The sequence below is a fragment of the Nicotiana tomentosiformis genome, chromosome 8 (genome assembly GCF_000390325.3).
Source record: "Nicotiana tomentosiformis chromosome 8, ASM39032v3, whole genome shotgun sequence".
Classification (NCBI taxonomy): domain Eukaryota; kingdom Viridiplantae; phylum Streptophyta; class Magnoliopsida; order Solanales; family Solanaceae; genus Nicotiana; species Nicotiana tomentosiformis.
Window position 1 is genome coordinate 84,821,412 of NC_090819.1, and position 21,486 is coordinate 84,842,897.

The 21,486-nt window shown below is 38.4% G+C and overlaps 3 protein-coding genes across 6 annotated transcripts; 1 reads left to right on the plus strand and 2 right to left on the minus strand.

Moving 5' to 3' along the window:
- Nucleotides 1-2,887: 2,887 nt before the first annotated feature.
- LOC104089715 (probable ADP-ribosylation factor GTPase-activating protein AGD14) lies at nucleotides 2,888-13,284 on the minus strand. Of its 4 annotated transcripts, none has more exons than XM_009594682.3 (14): nucleotides 13,133-13,284; nucleotides 12,701-12,851; nucleotides 12,177-12,238; nucleotides 12,012-12,099; nucleotides 11,855-11,916; nucleotides 11,668-11,764; nucleotides 10,947-11,390; nucleotides 4,961-5,407; nucleotides 4,469-4,576; nucleotides 4,293-4,379; nucleotides 4,129-4,212; nucleotides 3,881-4,013; nucleotides 3,706-3,751; nucleotides 2,888-3,453 (listed from the first exon to the last, which is right to left on the minus strand). In XM_009594682.3, the coding sequence occupies exons 2-14, from the start codon at nucleotides 12,797-12,799 to the stop codon at nucleotides 3,315-3,317; spliced, it is 1,896 nt and encodes a 631-aa protein (XP_009592977.1). In that variant the 5' UTR covers nucleotides 12,800-12,851; nucleotides 13,133-13,284; the 3' UTR covers nucleotides 2,888-3,314. The 4 variants fall into 4 exon arrangements, with proteins under 4 accessions (XP_009592977.1, XP_009592974.1, XP_070038580.1 ...); XM_009594679.3 differs by having other exon boundaries at nucleotides 3,706-3,760; XM_070182479.1 differs by having other exon boundaries at nucleotides 3,315-3,453; nucleotides 3,681-3,751.
- Nucleotides 13,285-13,681: 397 nt separating this feature from the next.
- On the plus strand, nucleotides 13,682-14,488 carry LOC104089716 (uncharacterized). Its single transcript, XM_009594683.1, has one exon. It carries the CDS (start codon nucleotides 13,682-13,684, stop codon nucleotides 14,486-14,488), a length of 807 nt encoding a protein of 268 aa, XP_009592978.1.
- Nucleotides 14,489-20,655: 6,167 nt separating this feature from the next.
- Nucleotides 20,656-21,273, minus strand: LOC138897759 (uncharacterized). The gene has a single exon (XM_070183770.1). It carries the CDS (start codon nucleotides 21,271-21,273, stop codon nucleotides 20,656-20,658), a length of 618 nt encoding a protein of 205 aa, XP_070039871.1.
- Nucleotides 21,274-21,486: the final 213 nt, after the last annotated feature.

Genomic DNA, 21,486 nt, shown 5'->3' on the forward strand with positions numbered 1-21,486 from the left:
TGAGATGAAGCCACCCCACAAAGTGCTATTCAAATTTGTCAACAAATGTATTCTGCCAAGGTAGGAAAGAATGCACATTGCAAACTTCATGGACTTGGTCCTTACGGAATGTTTAGACAGTTGGAGGCAGATTAATTGGCCTGGATTTATAATCCAGCTTCTTGATAGGGTTCTAAATGGCACCAACACTCATGTCATTCCCTATGTGATAGGCTATATGTATATCCCTGTTATGTTTTGATAATCTAACAAACTTACTGTCAAGAACCAGATAAGGAATCTGTTACACATTCTCAAGACCTTAAGATCAAAAGGTTCCAGCTTGGAATATGGTTCAACTCTTCAGAGTCAAAGGAACAATAAAGGGAACAGATAGCTACTGCTTCCCGAAGAAACTACACAAGTCAACTGCCTCAGCTGTAAAGTTGCTGCCTACACAGGCTACAGTGCAGGAATAGTGCAACAGTCAACTTTATGGAAAGTGTCTTTTATCTACCTTGCTTACATCATCCTAGTGATGTCACAAATGCATTATTAACATCAAGGAAGGTAAAATAATTTTTTTGAACACTTAGAGAATTTACTCAAGAACACTCTCTGTGATTGATCATCAAGAAAATGATTCTCAAGTGCATAAAGAACAAAGAACAACACTACTACAGACCAGTTCCCCATATCAAGTTATTGTATGTCCTTAGTTGAGTTGTAACTTTGTAATAGTTCTTCAATTGTAATTCCTAGTTATCTTGTTTAGAAGCATTGCGTAGGAAACCCTTTGTAAATCATAAACCCTTGTGTTTGTGTCTTGGCTAGAGTTAGTCGAGTTGTAAAGTCTTTGTATTAGAGTTATTACAAAGTAACTTATAATATAGTGTTACAAGTTAGTGAGGGATTAAAAGGTTAATCCCTAGGTTACATAGGTTGTAATCTGAAAGTTGCTCAGTAGTGAAGTTGAAATCCTACGAGGGTAGGTCGTGATTTTTAATCCCGTTGAGTTAGGAATTTTTCACGTAAAATTCCTCCTATCATTTACCTACTACTGTGTGCGTGTGTTAGTGGGAACTAATAGAGAACCTGGTTCTTTATATAGTTTGGTGGACCCTTAAATTCTATCACTATGGCTTCATTCTCATAGTTGTGCTTGCACATTTCAAGGTACCTATGAAGAAGTGGGAGGTTGGTACAAGCAATGATCATTTTGGGGCAAATACTCTGATTGCTTGTGACTATGAAGTCCATGCCACTCTTAAAGAACCTGATTCATCCAAGAAGGTACCAGTAAATAGCAAGGTGCGAGCCTTGGTGCAAGAAAGTGGGGCTAAGGATGCTGAGATTGAGAGGCTGAAGAAGAGGTTGGCAGAGGTAGAGACTGAGAGAGATGCTCTCAGAACTGAGCTGGCAAGAGAAAAGGAGAAGAATTATGGCATTCTTCAGGATATGCTGAAACTCCTCCAAGCCAAAAACCAAACACCTAGTTCTTCCTAGTCTTAAGCCTCCTAGCATAGTGTAGATCAACCAGTGACCTAGTTCGGGATTTTTTGTTTCTTTTGCTCATGTTTCCAGTATTGTTATTTCTTCTTATGCTTTGTGATAGGCTATTATCAATCATCAATGAAATTCACTGTCTTTTGCTCTAACTGTTTGTTTATATTTCTTTGATGGTTAATATCCTTAGTTTGATCTATGATGATTAATCCATGATTGCATTTGAAGTAGCCCAGTGGCCATGAGTAAGTTTAAAATCTGGTTATCTTACATATTTATGCAACTTTTTGATGATGCCAAAAGGGGGAAAAAGGTTGTGATTTACACTTTGAACAGTGATGTTTATAACCTGATGAACCTGGTCCTTGATAATAAGTGATAAAAAGGGAAAATATTTCTAACATTGTGTTGATTTTGAGCTAAGTTGAAACAGGGCTAAGCTTATGAAAAAGCACAGAGTTTGTCATCATTAAAAATGGGGAATTTGTTGGCCCAAGTGAAGGTTTGTTTTGAAGATTGACAAAAGAAGCTCACGCATGAACCAGGTCCATCCCTTGTGTGCATAGACACGGGCAGATTCGAGTATGTGGGATGCACGTGAAGGAGATAAGCTTAACTTGGTATAGTTGATATCTCCTGATCGAAAAGGTTGCATAATTGATAAGGAGAAGGACTCCTTAATCAAAGAGAACACTATCCAAGATAAGGGAGGAGTTAGAAGTTGAGATCAACTAGAACTCTTCCACCAAGGAAGAGTAGTATTAGAACTCTAGTTATTTCTTCATCTACTAACTCTATATATTGTAGGATGTTCTCATTCTATAAGTATGCACAAAAGCAGAAGTTAAACGTGAATTGAGAGCAAAATAGCAAGGCAATTTGCAAGCAATTCGTGTGTGATTCAAGTGTGCAAACCTGAAGCTATATGAACCAGATAGAAGAACCAGTTCCAAGTGTCTGTCTTTTATTCTAGTTCAATTGTAGTAGGTATTTTCATATTATACCTTTCAGCTTTATCTAGAGGCAATTGTTATAAGTACTCACAGTATTTAAGTTAGAGTTAACTTGAAGTTGTCGCAGCAGTTAGAGGCTGGTTGCCACAACGGGATTAGAGTTAATCCTAGGTTTACAAAAGTATTTTATAAATGCAATTCTTGGCTCAGTGATTTAGTGAAGAGTTTGGGAAAATCCTACTGAGAAGTAGGTCGTGATTTTTTCACCTTTTGAGCCAGGTGTTTTCCACGTAAAATACTTGTGTTCTTTACTTTTCGCATTTACTATTTCACCAATAGTAGGTTAAGGAACACATAGAAGAATTCGGTCCTTCTATAATCAGTTTAAAAGAAAAATTGGGTACCACACAAATTACCCCTCTTATGTGGTATTGAAGTTAAAACATCACTAGTCAAATATTTAATTTTATTTATTAGTGTGTCAAAATCTTAAACTACACATAAAAAGCATACAGAAGGAGAAGTGCAAAAAGACCAACGTACATCGTCCAGTCAAAAAATGAAGTACACAATTTACCCAAGTACAAATCAGTCCAGATATATACAACCAATAGCTACACATTTCAATTTATATTACTTGCTATATGTACGCTTTTAACCCATATTGCTTGGATCATCCTAAAAAGCCACCGCACCCGTGTCAGATTTTAAAAAGTTATATATTTTGGAGGATCTTACACTAGTACGCCAGCATTTTTGAAGGATTCGAGCAGCATAGCTTTAACCAAACCGACTGATACTAGCTTCTCTAAGATTATGTGAGTGGTGGGATAAAAGAAACTGGAACAAGTGAAGTCTTGTATGTTTCTTTTTCAATTATCCAAATGGATTTCCTCCCCCAGATGAAAAGCTATTCGATGTAGCAGGCGTTGGATATGTGCCATTGGACTGTTGAAGAGGATTTAGGGAAGCGAAGGCGGCTTCATCTTTGCCAATGCTAGTATTCCCTTGTGGTCTGTGATGAAATATTGAAATGTTAATTTACATGATAAGAGTGTTTAGTCATTGAGTATCAGTTGTAACCTGAAAATTACAGGCAAAATTACTCTCTTCAAGTTAAGAGAACAATTCTTGCTAGCACGTTCTGATTCGTGGTTATTCATGTTAATCAGCGTCAAAATTGCACACAAGAAAAAACATATTGAAGGCATCCGGCCTATAATTGCAATCCAAAATATTTACATGGATTCTGGAACAGAAACCTTACACGGTAAGGGCCATGTTGTTCGGTATCTGTTGTCCTACATATGGTCCTGCAGGAACTATCAGAATGATAAGATCAATTTCATAATAAACAGACAGTTGAAACTGCGTTCAAGCTGAATCTATCAGAGAAAGCATACGTTTATTTACTTAATTTTGTCTTTAACAATATGATTTACCTCCAGAAATTGTCATTCCATAATTAGCTGTTTGTGGAGGCAGTGCAAAAGCATAAGGCAGTTGCTGAGGCTGTACACTTATTGGAGCTGAAACAGTTGGCAGTGCTGCTTGCATAGTTAACATGGACGGGAACTAAACGAAAAGAAACATCTCAATTTTAGAGAATGCAAAATCAAAAATAAATGTTATTTTTGCTATTAATGGTCACATTCAGAGCTTAATAACCTTTCACAGAGACTTGACATACCTCTGGGGCTTGAACTTGAGGGCCGTCTTGACCAATATCAAATGGATTTCTTGATTTTGCGGAGTTTGGGAGAGCTGGAATTGACTGTAACAGCAGTTTCTTTAAATTAGAACATTAACCTATCCCATTGTTCAAATTCAGTAGAGTAATGAAATGTGATATACCATTGCAGCCGGATGGTATTGCATGCCGTGAGGGCGAAATTGCCAACCCGGAACAGCTGGAGGATGATAGCATGATGTGAAAAGGTCCTGTATCAAAATTATCTCCATTTATTACTTCTACTTCTATTTCGCGACATCCACCTAATTAAGATGCATAAAGCCAGTTGAAAAGTTACCGCTGGGAGTTCTTTTCTTCCTACAGATTTTGGATCATTTGTTGTCACAGAGGCAGCTTGATTTGCAGTTGGTGCTTCAGCATTTCCTGTAGGTTTTCCAGTATTTTGCTTCCAGTAAACACGAGGAAAAAAATTAGTTGCATCTCTGAGTGTATCGACAAAGAGCCTGTTCTTAAGCAACCAATTTAGTGACCTCTACTTTTTAAATACAACAACAACTAGCCTCACTAACCATGTCGCTTCATTTAAGTTCATCTTGGACCAATATTATACAAATAAAACTTAAAGTACTAGAAGTTCTCTATATTTTCTGCTGGCATATAAAATGCTGACTTGTAGAAAACATAGGACCTGAAATAAACATATTAACATGACTAAACAAAATTCCCAACATAGGACCTCTACTTTTGAAATGTTTTAGAAACTTTTGCACATTTGGCGTGTCACGCTCAAGTTTTACGTTAATTAAGAAACTTCACAAAGCCCTCTCACCTGACCATATAAAGCATCAAATGATGCAGTACTCTGTTGAATACTGGAGCTATTGATCCCCATAGCCACTGCAGAAAGCTTATTATTGATCGATAGCGTCTGTTGTCCATTGGTTATTTTTTCAGTGGAATCATTAGGTCCAGGCAACGCTTGGGTACTTTCGGGCGAAGCCACTGTAGGTCCAAAACCACTAGAAACTACAGTTGCAACTGATGTTGCTTCAGTAGCAGCTGGTGTTTCTGTCGACGCAACTGCTGGAGTTAACATGTCAATAAACAACGATTCCAGTAAATTCAAACTGGAAACTTTATCTGCTGAGGAAGGTGGAGTTGAGGTATTGGAAGTCTCTTTAGGTGGATCTGTTTGTTGTGCCTGTTGAGGCTGAGGATCAGTTTCCAAATCAATCAAGCTACCAAGATTGGCAGCTGCCTTTTCCTTTGCCATTTTCTGCAATTAAGAATTTTATAGATCAAGAACATTGATAAGAAAATCACACTACATGTAATATGGCCAAATTTTAATGACATTTGCCATAACATAATATCCATTATAACAAATTTGTGGATCATGACATTTGTCATGACATAATATCCATTATTAGGCCAAGGATTTCTTGCTATAAATAGAGTAGTTTCTCCTCATTTGAAAACACACCAATTCAATAACTTTTCACTCGTCTTTCTTTCTCCCCCTTTATTTCATTATAGAGTATTTTGTAAAAGAGTGAGTGTTGGGAAACACTTTTGTGAACCCTTTCTTTGGAGTGATCTTGTGAGGTTATTCTCTTGGGGTATTTGGCAATTAGAGTATTTACTCTAATTTTGTATTCTCTTTTGTACTCTTGTTGGTATAGTGAAATTGCTTCTCTCCACTTGTGGACGTAGGTCACCTTGACCGAACCACGTTAAATTTGTGTCTTCTTTATCTTCTTTAATTGCCGTTATTATCAACTTGCATTGTCTTTGTTATTATCATTATAACATTGTTTGACTAAATTCTGCACTACTCGATGTCCCGATCCTAAAAAATTGGTATCAGAGCCAGATCTAACCGGGTTAGTTTAAAAAGCCAAAATGACTCTAACAAAGTCTTATATTGAGAAATTTGACCGAAGTGCAAACTTCGGAATGTGGTAATTAAAGATGGAAGCTATCCTAATTCAGGATGGCTTAGATTTGGCACTGCAAGGAAATGAGAAGATGCCGGATAAAATGACGGACGAGGAGTTTGCCGTCATAGACAAAAAGACAAAAGCAGGTATTATTTTAAATCTTTCAAATGAGGTTTTGCGTGAAGTTGCAGCAGAAAGCTCAGCCAAAGGCATATGGGAAAAGCTTAAAACCATATATATGAAAAGAATAGTAGAAAACAGGCTTTACCTAAAGCAAAAACTCTACACTTTTCGTATGGCTGAAGGTACCTCTATACTTACACATGATGATACTTTTGATTCTCTTCTTATGGATTTAAGTAACATAGATGCTGAAATCAAAGATGAGGATCAAGCTGTATTATTGCTTGTTTCCTTATCCCAGTCGTTTAAACATATAAGGGATACTATGCTTTATGAAAAGGATAATATTTCTTATAAAGATATCAAATCTATTTTAAAATCAAAAGAACAAATAGATAGAGATATTACTGGGAAAACTAGTGGGAACAAAGGAGAAGGCTTATTCATAAGAGGTAGATCCAATAAGAAAGATTCAAGTAGTGAGAAACCTAAATCAAGGTCAAAACCCAGATACAGAAATGTCATGTACAAATATTGTCATAAGAAAGGTCACATTATTTCTGAATGCTTTAAATTGAAAAACAAAGAAAAGCATACAGAAAACAAAAATGAGCACAAAAATACTGATACTGCCGAAGCAAGTGTAATTGCTGATAAGACTGAGGGAACTATTTTTTTAGCAACTAATAATAGTTTCAAATCTAACAATGAGTGAATTTTATATTCGGGTTGTTCTTATCATATGTGTCCCAGTCGGAATTTATTTACCACATATGAATCTATTGGAGGTGGAGTTATCTTGATGGGCAACAATGCTGCCTGCAAAGTTATTGGAAAAGGTACAATCCGAATCAAAATGCATGATGGTATGGTGAGAACTCTCACCGATGTTAGACATGTTCCTGACTTGAAGAAAAATCTCATCTCTTTGGACACTATAGAATCTCTTGGGTGCAAGTACACAGGTGAAGGTGGAGTTCTGAAAATTTCTCATGGTGCTCTTGTGATCATGAAAGCACGCAGATCTGCTACGTTGCATACTTTTTTGGGATCTACTGTTACAAGTGTTGCTACAGTTTCAATATCAGATAAATCAGATTCTGACATCACCAAATTATGGCATATGCGATTGGGGCATATGAGTGAAAAAAGTCTTTCCATCCTCAGTAAAAGAGGTCTCTTATGTGGCCAAAGTACCAGAAATATGGAGTTCTGTGAACAATGTGTGTTCGGGAAGCAGAAAAGAGTCAGCTTCAAATCTCCAGCAATTCATAAAACAAAAGATACTTTGGATTACATTCATTCAGATCTTTGGGGTCCTTCACGTACCCCATCAAAAGGTGGTGCTAGGTATATTTTAACTTTCATTGATGATTATTCAAAGAAAGTTTGGGTTTATTTCCTGAAAAATAAAAGTGAAGTTTTCTTAAATTTCAAACAATGGAAAGTTTTGATTGAGAAGCAAACAGGAAAACAGATTAAGCGGCTTAGAACAGATAATGGCTTGGAATTTTGTAATAATGAATTCAATGAACTTTGCAACAATGAAGGAATTGCTCGACATCGTACTGTGAGAATGACACCTCAGCAAAATGGTGTGGCAGAAAGGATGAATAGAACTCTTTTGGAAAGGGTTCGTTGCTTGATTTCAAATGTTGGGTTGACAAATGCCTTTTGGGCAGAAGCTATCTCTACAGCTTGTTATATTGTCAACCGAGCTCCTTTTGTACCTTTGAACTTTAAGACTCCAGAGAAAATGTGGTCAGGTACTCCTACTAATTATTCTGATTTAAAGATATTTGGTTGCCTTGCATACATGCATGTAAATGATGGAAAATTAGAGCCAAGGGCTAAAAAGTGCATTTTGCTTGGGTATGCATCTGGGGTGAAAGGATACCGACTATAGTATCCTGATCCCACTGCACCAAAATTTATAATTAGCAGAGATGTAACCTATGATGAATTCTCTATGTTACATTCTAGAAAAGATTCTTATAGTTCTTGTAATACAGATAAAGGAAGGAGTACACAGAACCAGGTGGAGATTGAGATTGGCATTCCTTCTTAGCCAAGCTCATCAACTTTAGAGCAAAATACAGTTGAAACTCCTGAAGTTGAGACAGAAGCTGAAATTTCTGAAGTTGAGACTCCTGAAGTTGAACTAGAAGAAGAGGAGTATTCTATAGCCAAACATAGACCAAGAAGAGAAGGTAAACAACCATTAAGGTTTGGAGATTATATTACATTTGCTTTTTCAATTGCAAAGGAAACTGAAGAAATTGGAGAACCATCAAAATATTCAAAAGCAATTTCTGGTGCTGACTCAGCCAAGTAGTTGATTGCAATGAATGAAGAAATTGAGTCTCTCCACAAGAATGGTACTTGGTCTCTTGTGAAGCTGCCATCAGGAAAAAGAATTGTTGGTTGCAAATGGGTCTTCAAGAAAAAGGATGGCATTCCAGGGGTTGAAGATGCGAGGTATAAGGCACGATTAGTTGCAAAGGGCTATAGTCAGGTACAAGGAGTTGATTTTAATTATATTTTCTCACCTGTTGTTAAACATAGCTCTATTCGTGTCTTGCTTGCCTTCGTTGCCATGTATGATTTGGAATTAGAACAACTTGATGTTAAGGCAAATTTCTTATATGGCGAACTTGAGGAACAAATATACATGCATCAACCCGAAGAATTTGAAATTGAAGGAAAAGAAGATCATGTTTGCTTGTTGAAGAAATCCTTATACAGATTAAAGTAGTCTCCAAGACAATGGTATAAAAGGTTTGATTCCTTTATGTTGGGTTATGGCTATTCGAGGAGCATGTATGATAGTTGTGTTTACTTTCGGAAGTTAAATGATGGTTCATTTGTGTACCTATTATTATATGTTGATGACATGCTCATTGCTGCTAAGAATTTAACAGAAATTCACAACTTGAAAAGTCAGCTGAAAAGTGAATTTGAGATGAAAGATTTGGGAGCAACTAAGAAAATCCTTGGCTTGGAGATCAAAAGAGATCGAAAAGCCAACAGGCTATTTCTGACCCAGAAGAAGTACTTGGAGAAAGTCTTGGAGAGGTTTGGCATGAAAGATGCTAAACCAGTTAGTATCCTTCTTGCTGCTAATTTTAAGTTATCAGCTTCTCAGTCCCCGCAGTCAGAGGAAGAAGAGAGGTACATGGCACAGGTTCCTTATTCCAGTGGAGTCAGCAGTATTATGTATGCAATGATTTGTACACGTCCAGACATTTCTCATGCAGTGAGCGTGGTAAGCTGGTATATGGCTTGCCCTGGTAAAGTACATTGGCATGCTGTGAAATGAATTCTTAGATACTTGCGAGGTACTTCAAACACATGTTTGGAGTTTGGGAGAACTACTAACACTTTGGTTGGTTTTGTAGACTCAGATTATGCAGGTGATCCTGACAAAAGAAGATCACTGACAGCCTATGTATTTTGCATCGGTGGTTGCGCTATTAGTTGCAAAGCTACATTACAACATGTAGTAACTTTATCTACTACCGAAGCAGAATATATGGCAGTGACCGAGGCAATCAAAGAAGCTTTATGGTTGAAGGGTCTATTTGCGGAACTCAGTTTACACAAAAGTGGTATTACCATTTTCTGTGATAGTCAAAGTGCTATTCACTTGACTAAAGATAAAATGTATCATGAGAGGACGAAGCACATTGATATAAAGTATCATTTCATCCGAGAAACCATCGCTAAAAGAAAAGTCTCTATTCAGAAGATCAACACTAAAGACAATTCTGCTAACATGTTCACAAAACCTCTTCCAGTGTCCAAGTTCAAGCTTTGCGTGAACTTGATTGGCATTTATGAAGAATGATTTTGCCCATTGGGATTTTTGCGGAGAAGGTGGAGCAAATTTACTATATATAAGCCGAAATTAGGCCAATGTGGAGATTTGTAATACGGCCAAATTTTTATGACATTTGCCATGACATAATATCCATTATAACAAATTTGTAGATCATGACATTTTCCCTGACATAATATCCATTATTAGGCCAAGGATTTCTTGCTATAAATAGAGGAGTTTCTCCTCATTTGAAAACGCACCAATTCAAGAGCTTTTCACTCTTGTCTTTCTTTCTCCTCCTTTATTTCATTATAGAGTATTTTGTAAGAGAGTGAGTGTTGGAAAATACTTGTGTGAACCCTTTCTTTGGAGTGATCTCGTGAGGTTATTCTCTAGGGGTATTTGGTAATTAGAGTATTTACTCTAATTTTGTACTCTCTTATGTACTCTTATTGGTATAGTGAAATTGCTTCTCTCCGCTTGTGGACATAGGTCACCTTGACCGAACCATGTTGAATTTATGTCTTCTTTATCTTCTTTAATTACCGTTAATATCAACTTGCATTGTCTTTGTTATTATCATTATAATATTGTTTGACTAAATTTCGCACTCCCGGTTTCTCGATCCTAACACTACATCTAGAACTTAATTTGTCATATGCATTAAATGCAGCATTAGTACTTCACAGTCGTCTACGTTATGCCATGCTTTCATTATATAATGAGAAATCAAATGTACAACAAGATTACTAGGACATAGCATTAGGTAATAGTATCATTTTGCTACCAACAATAGACGATTTCATTTTTCTACGTTATGCCATGGTTTCACTAAGATAAGATGGGAAGTTTAAAATTAAAAGTTCCAAAATATAAAAACGGGATATTTTTTTGTAAAAACATAATTAATTAGAAATAATCACAAATCTCACCTCATCCTCAGCAGAGCTTTCACTAACTTTGCCACATGATTTAGGAGACTCACCAACCTTGAGAGCTATAACTTTGTCACCCAAGATTTCATTGATTGAACGTATCCTGGGGGGACTAGAAACCTCCTCTGTGTTTAGTGAAACAGGCGACCTACTTCTACGCCTGGATTCTGATTTTGAGAATATATGATATTGATATCGTTTAACATCACCACTTCCTTCATCTCGGAACCTGTCATCAACTATTTCAAAGCGAGTCGGTAGGCTCCTCTCCCTACTAGATCTCTTACCAACTTGGTTGTAATTACGTGGACTTCTTCTTTCTTCCATGGAATATGATCTTATGTTCAAGTCATCGCTTCTTTTTCTTGGACTAAAATTTTCAAATGAACATCTATCAGCATCTCCAGCTATATACCTTTCCTTATAGTCATCTTTTATACTCTGTGGAAGGCATAACATAAGGACATATATCAAAAAGTGTGGTGCCAAACGGAAGGACAACTATTTTTATCAGCCTCAACACTTCTACCTAAACACGTGACTGCTTATTTACAAAATCAGCATCAGCACGTAAAAGTGTTTTTCAGCATTTAATGCTTATCAGCTACTTTCGATATATTAACTCAGTTAAATTGACTCTAGCACATTAACAACTGCTAGCAGAAATATGAAATGTTTTTGCTGAACCTGCTACAGCCACAATTGGATATATACTTACCGTTTTCACTGCGGGAAGTTTGTCGTGGCCCCTCTCACCTGTATATTTCCGGTCCACATAAACATGCTTTATAAAATCCCGAAGTCTATGAAGATTACTGTAACGTAAAAACAATATTAATATTGGGCCATATCTTCGAAAATATACTTTTCTTGTCATTGAGTTACTTACTATAAGGAAATATTACCTGGAATCTGGATATGAATTACGATATGTATCCCACGTTTTGAAGTAGATTTCCTTTGCTCGCTAAAATAAAGACAAGCGAATTAGCCTCTTATAAGAGGATGATTTACAAGCAAAATGTGCATGTTACGTTTAACTGGCAAAATGTGCATGTGTACCTCATTACCCCCAGCTTCCAAAGCACTAACTTCTTCTTCATTAAATCTAGCCATTGACACGGATTTTACCCTATGTGTAAACTCGCGGCTGAAATTGTTTGAACAAAAAATGAATAATCAAATCCATAAATCTGAAAATAACTTAGCCATTAATGAGATACTTACTGCACTCCGCTGCAACGTGTGCAGACAAATGTCCAGAAATTTGTGCAGATATATTGTGGCCCCTGCTAAGAGGAAGCAAAAACACAAGACATTAATTAGAAAGGTGTAACATTGTGCACTCTTGATCACTTCATTGCTACATGTGCAAAAACAAATTAGAATTGTCTGCTATGCTTCTATACGTCTAAGACGAATTGACAAATTAACAAACATTTGCTTGGCTAACTATATACTGGACTCAATACTAGAAATTCTCTATATTTTTTTTTACTGGCATATAAAACTTTGACGTGACAAAAAGAATCCTAGAAAACGATCGACCTAAAGTCGGTGTGCCAACGTGACTAATTCTAAACATAGTTTTCTTTCATTGTGCCTAATTCTAATGTGAACTAGTTCTACATTAGTTTAGTAATAGAAGAAACAAAAAACAAAGAAAATATATATTGGGCATGAACTGACGTGACAAATTAAATTAATGGTAAGTGTGTGTGTATAGAAACAATTTGGAAAGGGTTACGTACCAAACTGTTGCAGTTGATACATCTCTTGTTGTCTGGAAGCCTTAAAAGACCACGAATGATCTTTTCTATTCTTTCCTCTTCTTTCATTCTTTTGAACATTTTATTGATCTCCTTCAATTTCAACCCCTTTTTCCAACCCTTAATTAATTGCCTGTTTATCAACAACAAAAAAAGGCAAATAAAACTTACAAGACAAAAATGATTAATCTTTCACTCTTAATTGAAATCCACAAATAGACTTGTGTTTCATCATACCCTTTCTCTAACCTTTCTTTTTGCGGTTTTGCATGTTATGTAAAAAATAAAAAAAAATAAAAAATAAAAAAAAGCTGCTACTTGTTTTCATACTGCGTATTAATTAACTCATTTTTGAATTCTTGTAGCTACCCAAGAAAAGGAAAGAGCAGAAAATTAAAAAGAAAAGCTAATTACCTGATAAAATTAGAGTATATTTAATTTATGATTGAAGGGAGATTGATAGAAGATTTTAGATTTTGGAGGGGAAAATCGATGCGATATGAAAGTTGCTAGCTTTATTTTCATGGTAGACAAAAGAAATTCTTTCTCTTTTTTTTTGGGAGGTTTTGGGGGGGGGGGGGGGGGATTGGGGTGCGAGGGAGAGGTGAAGAGGGACTTTTGGCGGTTTTGTCGGTTGAGTGACCGTTAACTTCAGCACCATCAGTGTACCAAATTTTCTTTTCTTTTCTTTTTTTAGGCATTGTAAATTTAGCTAATTTTTGAAAGAAAAACTTATACGCACGTGGTATCTACAGCAAATTAATAAATGGAAACACCGAATGTAAAAACTACTGATTGCAAGGTTATGAGTGAGTGATTTTCGACCCAACATATAGGCTCTTGGTTATGGACTTGTAGATTAAGAGGGAGAAAAGGACGAGAGCGGTATTTGGTCAACCTAAGATTAAGTGGAGAGGCTTGACTGAGGACAAAGCTCAGAAATTGGGGGAGAAGTTGTTAGATATGGGGGCTCGGAGGAGTTGTGGGAACGAGAGTAGTATGTGGACCTCGACAGCAAACTGCATTAGGGAAGCTGCTAGAGCGGTGTTAGGGATCACGAGGGGTTTCTCCAGGGGCCACAACAGTAACTGGTGGTGGAATGAAAAGGCCCAAGGTAAAGTAGAAGCCACGGAAGCGGCGTATATGAAACTAGTGGAGAACGTCGACAAGGAGGAGGGGAAGACGCTTAGGGTGTGTTACAAGAAGGCTAAGAAAGAGGCAAAGTTAGCGGTCACGGCGGCTAAGACCGCAGCATTTGAATGCCTGCATGCGGAACTTGGGGGTAGAGGCGATGACAAGAGACTGTTCAGGTTAGATACAGTTCGAGAAAAGAAGGCTCGGGACCTGGACCAAGTGAGGTGCATCAAAGACGAGGATAGCAAAGTATTGGTGGAAGAGGCATGCATTAGGCGCATGTGGCAGTCATACTTCCACAAACTCTTGAACGAGGATGAGGACAAGAACATTGTTCTAGGCGATTTGGAGAAATCAGAGAACCAGCGTGATTTTAGGTTTTGTAGGCGTATTAAGGTTGAGGAAGTTAATGAGGTAATGCGGAAGATGAGTAGAGGCAGAGTGACTAGGCCAAACGAGATATCGGTAGAATTATGGAAGGCCGTAGGACGGGTAGGCTTGGAGAGGCTTACTGGACTATTTAATATCATTTTTAGGACTAAGAAGAAGCCCAAAGAATGGAGGTGGAGCTTTATGGTCCCGTTGTACAAGTACAGGGGTGATATCCAAATTGTAACACCTACAAGGATATTATGAGACACACTATGAAATATGGGAGAGGGTGGTGGAGAGGAGGGTGAGGAGGAGTGTGTCTATTTCGGAGAATCAGTTCGGTTTCGTATCGGGGCATTCCACCACAGAAACCATTCATATGGTAAGGAGGTTGGCGGAGCAGTATCGAGAAAGGAAGAGGGACCTGCATATGGTGTCCATCGATTTAGAAAAGGCTTATGATAAAATTACCAAGGAAGGTTCTATGGAGATGTCTGTGTAACGCCCCGAACTCGGGGAGCGCGACCAGCGCTCAACCGAGTGAACCCGACCGAGCAAGCCTATTAGATTCCTTCTACCCAAACTCATCCTTGAATAAAGAGAATACATATTTTTGTTAATTAGACAATAAGATAATCATGTCTACAATACCAATTTATTACCAATAGTTTCATCATTTTAAAGTCTCAACTTTCACATACGTTTTTCATAGTCTGTAGTGGAACAAGTAATCCAAGCACAACATAACTAATTTGACTTTTCCAGCACCAATATATAACTCACACTATGTCTACAGAGCCTCTAATAGATACATAAGAGTATTATGATAATACCGGCAACAAGGCCCTGACTATACCTCAAATACAATACACAAGGAACAAAAGATACATGACCATGAAATAAAGTGGGGCTCACCAAGTCTGCTGGGGAAGAGGGTGTACCGCTATCACTGATCAGTATCTCTTGTTGTGGAACCACCTACATCCATTGAAGATGCAGCGCCCCCAACAAACGAGATGTTAGTACATGTGAAATAGTACTAGTATTAATGAAACAACACACTCTCAATAGAATAATTAATAATACAAGTAAGAACAATCATAATATCAGTGGAAGCCTCAAACAACATCAAACCTCAAATTAGGATCAAAACAATGTTCAAATAAATTTCCATATCTTAAGTTGGGAGGTCTTTAGTACCAATATGCCACGGTTCACGATACCAATATTCATAACACCAATACTACCATACTTTTAGCACGGAGTCCGATCACGACCCAATCACGACCCAATCGGCTAGGCTATCTCATTTTAAGTCATCAACCAAAATCATAATTTCCAGCACAATCACCATCATATGTGCGGCATGGCGTCCGATCACAGCCCGATCGGCTAGGCCATCTCATTCAATACATCAACCTTTTTATACCAATCATCTCATTTCATACTTCTTTCCCATCTTTTAATTTCATTGGTACTAGTGGCAATAATTATAAAAATTATTCTTGGCACGTCGGCCGTATTTAGTATTTCATGCTCACCTTTTTACTTTCAAACATCATCATCATCATCAACAACAACAACAATAATTCAATTCGGGATTTGAAGTACACATGTGAGCAATTAAGAATCTTAGGTACAAAGAGATTTTTCACAAAATTTAGCATAGTAGCCTTCGTTTGAACTTGACTTGAAGTCGAAACATTATTAATGCACAATCCATACTTTGAACCCATTCTCAAATGATAACATGACATGATAATAGCATTTGCTATACATATTGAACATATAGCTTTCAACACAAACTTATTCGGAAAAGCCAATTTTATAATGAACCACTCGGGACTTATATAAATTACATGAATATCTTGAGATTCAATTCTAAGAGAAGAGTTTAGCCATCATACCTCACTTGAGCTTCCTTAAACTCTAAGATGTTTAGGAAATCTTAGCAACTTTGACCTATTTTATAAATGTAACAAATTGAACAAAAATTAGGAAGATGATCATGGTTCTAACTCGTTTGAGCATTTTATCACATACTAGGTGTGCATTAAGGTTTCAAGGCCCTTTTATGGAGGATTCCATCATCCCACAATCCATTCTTTACCATTTTTAGCTAAACAATCATCCTACACCCCTTGATAACACATGCATGCAAATTAACCAACTCTCATACCCCAAGAATTATCTTACTAATTACCCATTTCTAGTTAACTTTCGAAATGAAGGGTTAGGGTGTAGAATCTTACCTCTAGGATGAAGACCTTGTGAGTTTTTCTTATGAATTTCCCCAAATCTTGAGCAAAAATTGATGAAAAATTAGCCTAGGGTTTCCTCTCTCTCTCTCTCTCTCTCTCTCTCTCTCTCTCTCTCTCTCTCTCTCTCTCTCTCTCTCTCTCTCTCTCTCTCTCTCTCTAAAACACTCTCACTTCTCTCTAAAATAACAGATTTTTACTTCAAAAGAGACCCTCTACCTCAATATATCAAAATAGGATTGAGTCAAAAATTAGAAAAAAAATCTTCCCCCGACACAGTTCTGCGGTCAGCAGAATAGGCCGCATAATTGGCCTCAGGAACTAGGAAAACTCTGCCTGGGTTTGCGGTCACTATGCGGCCCGTATACCTGTTCTGCGGTTGCATATTGAACAGCATAATAGTTCTACGATCGCATAGTCAACCGTAGAATGACATCCAAACCTGCCCATTTCTGCCTCACTCTGCGGCCATTATGCAGTCCGCAGAGTGATTCTGCGGCCGCATAGTCGGCGGCAGAAATATATTTTTTCTGCCCAAATATTTTCTTTACTCCCCAGTGCATTGTTCAACCTAAAAAATCTGAGCTGCGGTACAATACTCAAACACATAAGCCTACTTCGGCACCACGAAACTTTAAATTCCTTTGCGAAATTTTACGGGGCTTTACATTCTCCCCCACTTAGGATCATTCATACTCGAATGAGGATCAAAATCTGTTATTAGCATCGAATGTTTCCAAACTGTTAATTCACACACACCAGTAGTTTCAAAATTTGGCTAATTTTCTAAATTTCCAAAAGATTTGCCAGAGTCTCCCTTGTAACTGGGGCTATCCACCTGCCAGAGAATCCCAGAAACCAATCCTAACAGCATATACATATTCTACTGACGCAATATGACATAAAAGCAACTCCAACCGTGGCCTCATAAGTAACATATTACCAGGAAAGGAATACCCTTAACATCAACAGTACAAATGATACATAATTCATAGAAAGTAACTCTTCGCATTTTCATAGAGCACCACTTATAAATACATGGTTATTCAAACAAATAAGGATACTTCTTCTTCATTTCTTCCTCGGCCTCCAGGTGGCCTCTTCCATCTGCTGGTTTCGCCATAACACTTTCACGGATGCAATTTCTTTATTTCTCAACTTTCGGACTTCCCGATCAATAATAGAAACTGAAATCTCTTCATAAGTCAATTTCTCATTAAACTCAATAGTCTCAACCGGAAGAATGAGTGTCAGGTCTCCAAATACTTTCTTCAACATAGACACGTGAAATACCGGGTGCACTAATGACATCTCAAGTGGTAGCTCAAGCTTGTACGCCACATCACCGATCCTCTAAATGATTCTGTACGTTCGATATACCTCAGACTCAATTTACCTTTCTTACCAAATCGCATTACACCGTTCATGGGAGAAACCTTCAAGAATACCCAATCATCTTCTTTGAACTCCAAATCCCTACGACGAACATCTGAATAAGACTTCTGATGACTCTGAGCAGTCTCCAACTTCTCCTTAATGATTTTAACTTTTTCCATGGCCTGATGCACGAGGTATGGCCCTATCAACTCTGCTTCAACAATTTCAAATCACCCAATAGGAGATCTATATCTCCTGTCATATAAAACCTCGAACGGTGCCATCTGAATACTAGCATGATAGCTATTATTGTAGGCAAATTCGATGAGTGGTAAATGATCATCCCATCTACCTTTGAATTCTAGAACACAAGCGTGCAACATATCCTCAAGCGTCTGAATAGTCCGCTATGCCTGCCCATCAGTCTGCGGGTGAAAGGTTGTACTAAGATTCACCTGAGTACCCAAACCTTGCTGAAACTTCTTCCAAAAATTAGCTGTGAACTGTGCCCCCCGATCAGAAATGATAGAACCTGGAGTGCCATGCAACCTGACTATTTCTTTGATATACAACTGAGCATATTGTTCCGCTGTATCAGTAGCCTTAACCTGCAAGAAGTGTGTTGATTTCGTGAGTTGATCCACAATAACCCAGATTGAGTCAAACTTAATACGAGGTAATCCTACCACAAAGTCCATATTAATTATTTCCTACTTCCAAATTGGAATTTCTATGTTCTGTGCCAACCCACCGAGCCTTTGGTGTTCGGCCTTCACTTGATGACAATTTGGATACCTCGCCACAAAGTCCGCTACATTCCTCTTCATATTATTCCACCAATAGACTTTCTTAAGATCATGATACATTTTTGTAGAACCCGGGTGCACAAAATACCTAGAAGTGTGAGCTTCGGTCAGAATTCTTTCTCGGAGACCATCCACGTTTGGAACATATAGTCATCCTTGGTACCTTAGTGTACCGTCATCCATGCAAAGAGAGAAGGCCATGGTCTTATGTTTATAAATCCCCTCTTTCAGTTGTGCCAACAATGGATCGTTGTATTGCTTCTCCTTTACTTCCACAACAAGTGATCATTTAGCCCTATTTTGCACAATCACACCTCCTTCAGTAGAGTCCGCAAGACGAACTCCCAAACTAGCCAATCGATGAACTTCCTTGGCCTATGGCCTTTAATATGCCTCCAAGTATGCTAAACTACCCATAGATTTCCGGCTAAGAGCATCTGCCACAACATTTGCCTTTCTCGGATGATATAAAATATCAATGTCGTAATCCTTGAGTAATTCAAGCCATCTTCTCTGCCTCAAGTTCAATTCCTTCTGTTTGAAAATATATTGAAGGCTCTTATGGTCCGTGAATATATCCACATGGACCCCATATAAACAATGGCGCCAAATTTTCAATGAAAATACCACCGATTCAAGTTCTAAATCATGTGTTGGATAGTTCTTTTCACGATTCTTGAGTTGCCTAGAAGCATAAGCTATCACCTTACCATGTTGTATTAATACACACCCAAGCCCTATTCTTGAAGCATCACAATATACCACAAATCCATTTGTACCCTCTGGTAGTGTCAACACCAGTGTCGTAGTCAATCTTGCTTTCAACTCCTGGAAACTCCTTTCACAAGCATCTGACCATTGGAACTTAATTGCCTTCTGCGTCAATTTAGTCAACGGAGAGGCAAGATTAGAAAACCCCTCCACAAACTTTCTATAATATCCAGCTAAGCCTAAGAAACTGCGAATCGCTGTTGGAGTTGTAGGCCTCGGCCAATTCTTCACAGCTGCAATTTTCTGAGGATCAACCTTAATTCTTTCACTAGAGACTACATGACCCAGGAATGTGACAGATTCAAGCCAAAATTCACAATTTGAAAAATTTGCATATAACTTGTGCTAATGCATGGTTTGCAGAACTACCCTGAGATGATCAGCATGGTCCTCTCGGCTTCATGAATATACAAGAATATCGTCAATGAACACTATCACAAAGGAGTCAGGGAACGGATTGAAAACTCGGTTCATAAGATCCATGAAAGCCGCTGGGGCATTTGTTAGCCCAAAAGACATTACTAAAAATTCAAAGTGCCCATATATGGTTCTAAAAGTTGTTTTTGGAACATCCTGCTCCCTGATCTTCAATTGGTGATACCCGGATCGTACATCAATTTTGGAGAAGTACTTAGCACCTTGTAATTGGTCGAACAAGTCATCTATCCTTGGCAGTGGGCACTTATTCTTGATTGTGACCTTGTTAAGCTGCCGATAGTCAATACACATTCTCAGTGACCCATCTTTCTTCCTTACAAAAAGGACCGGTGCCCCCAAGGCGACACACTCGGCCGGATGAAACTCTTTTCTAATAAGTCCTTCAGTTGTTGCTTTAGTTCCTTCAATTCTACCGGTACCATTCTATAGGGTAGAATAGATATAGGATGCATGTCTGGCATCACATCAATCCTAAAATCAATCTCCCTGTCTAGTAGGATCCCAAGGAGCTCTTCCGGAATGACTCCCAAAAATTCATTCACAACAGGCACAAACTCAAGTGTAGGTGCCTCAATATCGATGTCCGTAACCTAGACCAAATGGTAAATACACCCCTTGTTGATCATCTTCATGGCCTTAAGGTAATAAATAAACCTACCTTTCGGCACCACATCATCACCCTTCCACTCAATAACTGGCTCATTTGGAAATTCGAACCTAACAGTCCTAGTTCGGCAATCAATCTTGGCAAAAGAAGAATAAAGCCAGTCCATCCCCATTATTACATCAACATCGACCATCCCCAATTCATGAGATCGGCCATGGTGCCCTGACCACACAACGTGACAAAACAATCCCTATAAACCTGCATGGCCAAAATAGACTCATCAACTGGAGTAGATGCAAAGAACGGATCATGAAGCTGTTCCGGTTCTATCCCAAATTCCATAGCAACATAAGGAGTGACATATGACAAAGTGGAACCGGGATCAATAAGAGCATACATATCATGAGGTTGGATAGTCAATATACATATGACAAGATCTGGAGAAGCTTCTGAATTTTGGCGACCCCTCATAACATATAAACGGCCAGATCCTCCCGAACTATGTGCTCTACCCCTAGCTGCACCATGCCCTGAGGGTGTTAGAGTGCCTCGAGCTGGAGGAGGTGATGCAGATGTAGTAGTTGCAGAACTGGGCGGATGTGCTGGGCCACTACCCGCACCCTGACGGAACGAACGACAATCCCTCTGAATGTGACCCCTCAATCCGCATCTGTAGCATATGAGTAAGTTCATGCAACATATTCCTAAGCGCGTCTTTCCACACCTAGGGCATGAGGGCCTCCGCTGCTGCTGGAATCTACCACCATGACGACCCTGCAGATAGGAGCCCATGTTTTCTTGACTGGGCCTAAAACGGCTCCACTGCTGCTACTGACTGGGCCCTGATGGCGGTGCACTTGCAAAAGACTGAGCAAAGGACTGAGATGGCCCTAACGACCCTCCCCTTGGGTGCTCACCCGCATCATTAAATATAGAATTAACATCCACTCCTGGGTGACATTGGCATCTTGGCCAGTTCTTACCTTCTTCTTAGGCGCCATATAC

Excerpts from the sequence above, each read along its gene's own strand:
- LOC104089715 (XM_009594679.3), bottom strand. The coding sequence starts at position 12,799 with ATGTTCAAAAGAATGAAAGAAGAGGAAAGAATAGAAAAGATCATTCGT. Across the intron at positions 5,408-10,946 it reads AAAGCTCTGCTGAGGATGAG|AAAATGGCAAAGGAAAAGGC; the intron begins GTGAGATTTGTG and ends TCTTAATTGCAG. Across the intron at positions 3,761-3,880 it reads TGGAATGACAATTTCTGGAG|TTCCTGCAGGACCATATGTA; the intron begins GTAAATCATATT and ends TCATTCTGATAG.
- LOC104089716 (XM_009594683.1), top strand. The coding sequence starts at position 13,682 with ATGGGGGCTCGGAGGAGTTGTGGGAACGAGAGTAGTATGTGGACCTCG.
- LOC138897759 (XM_070183770.1), bottom strand. The coding sequence starts at position 21,273 with ATGGGCTCCTATCTGCAGGGTCGTCATGGTGGTAGATTCCAGCAGCAG.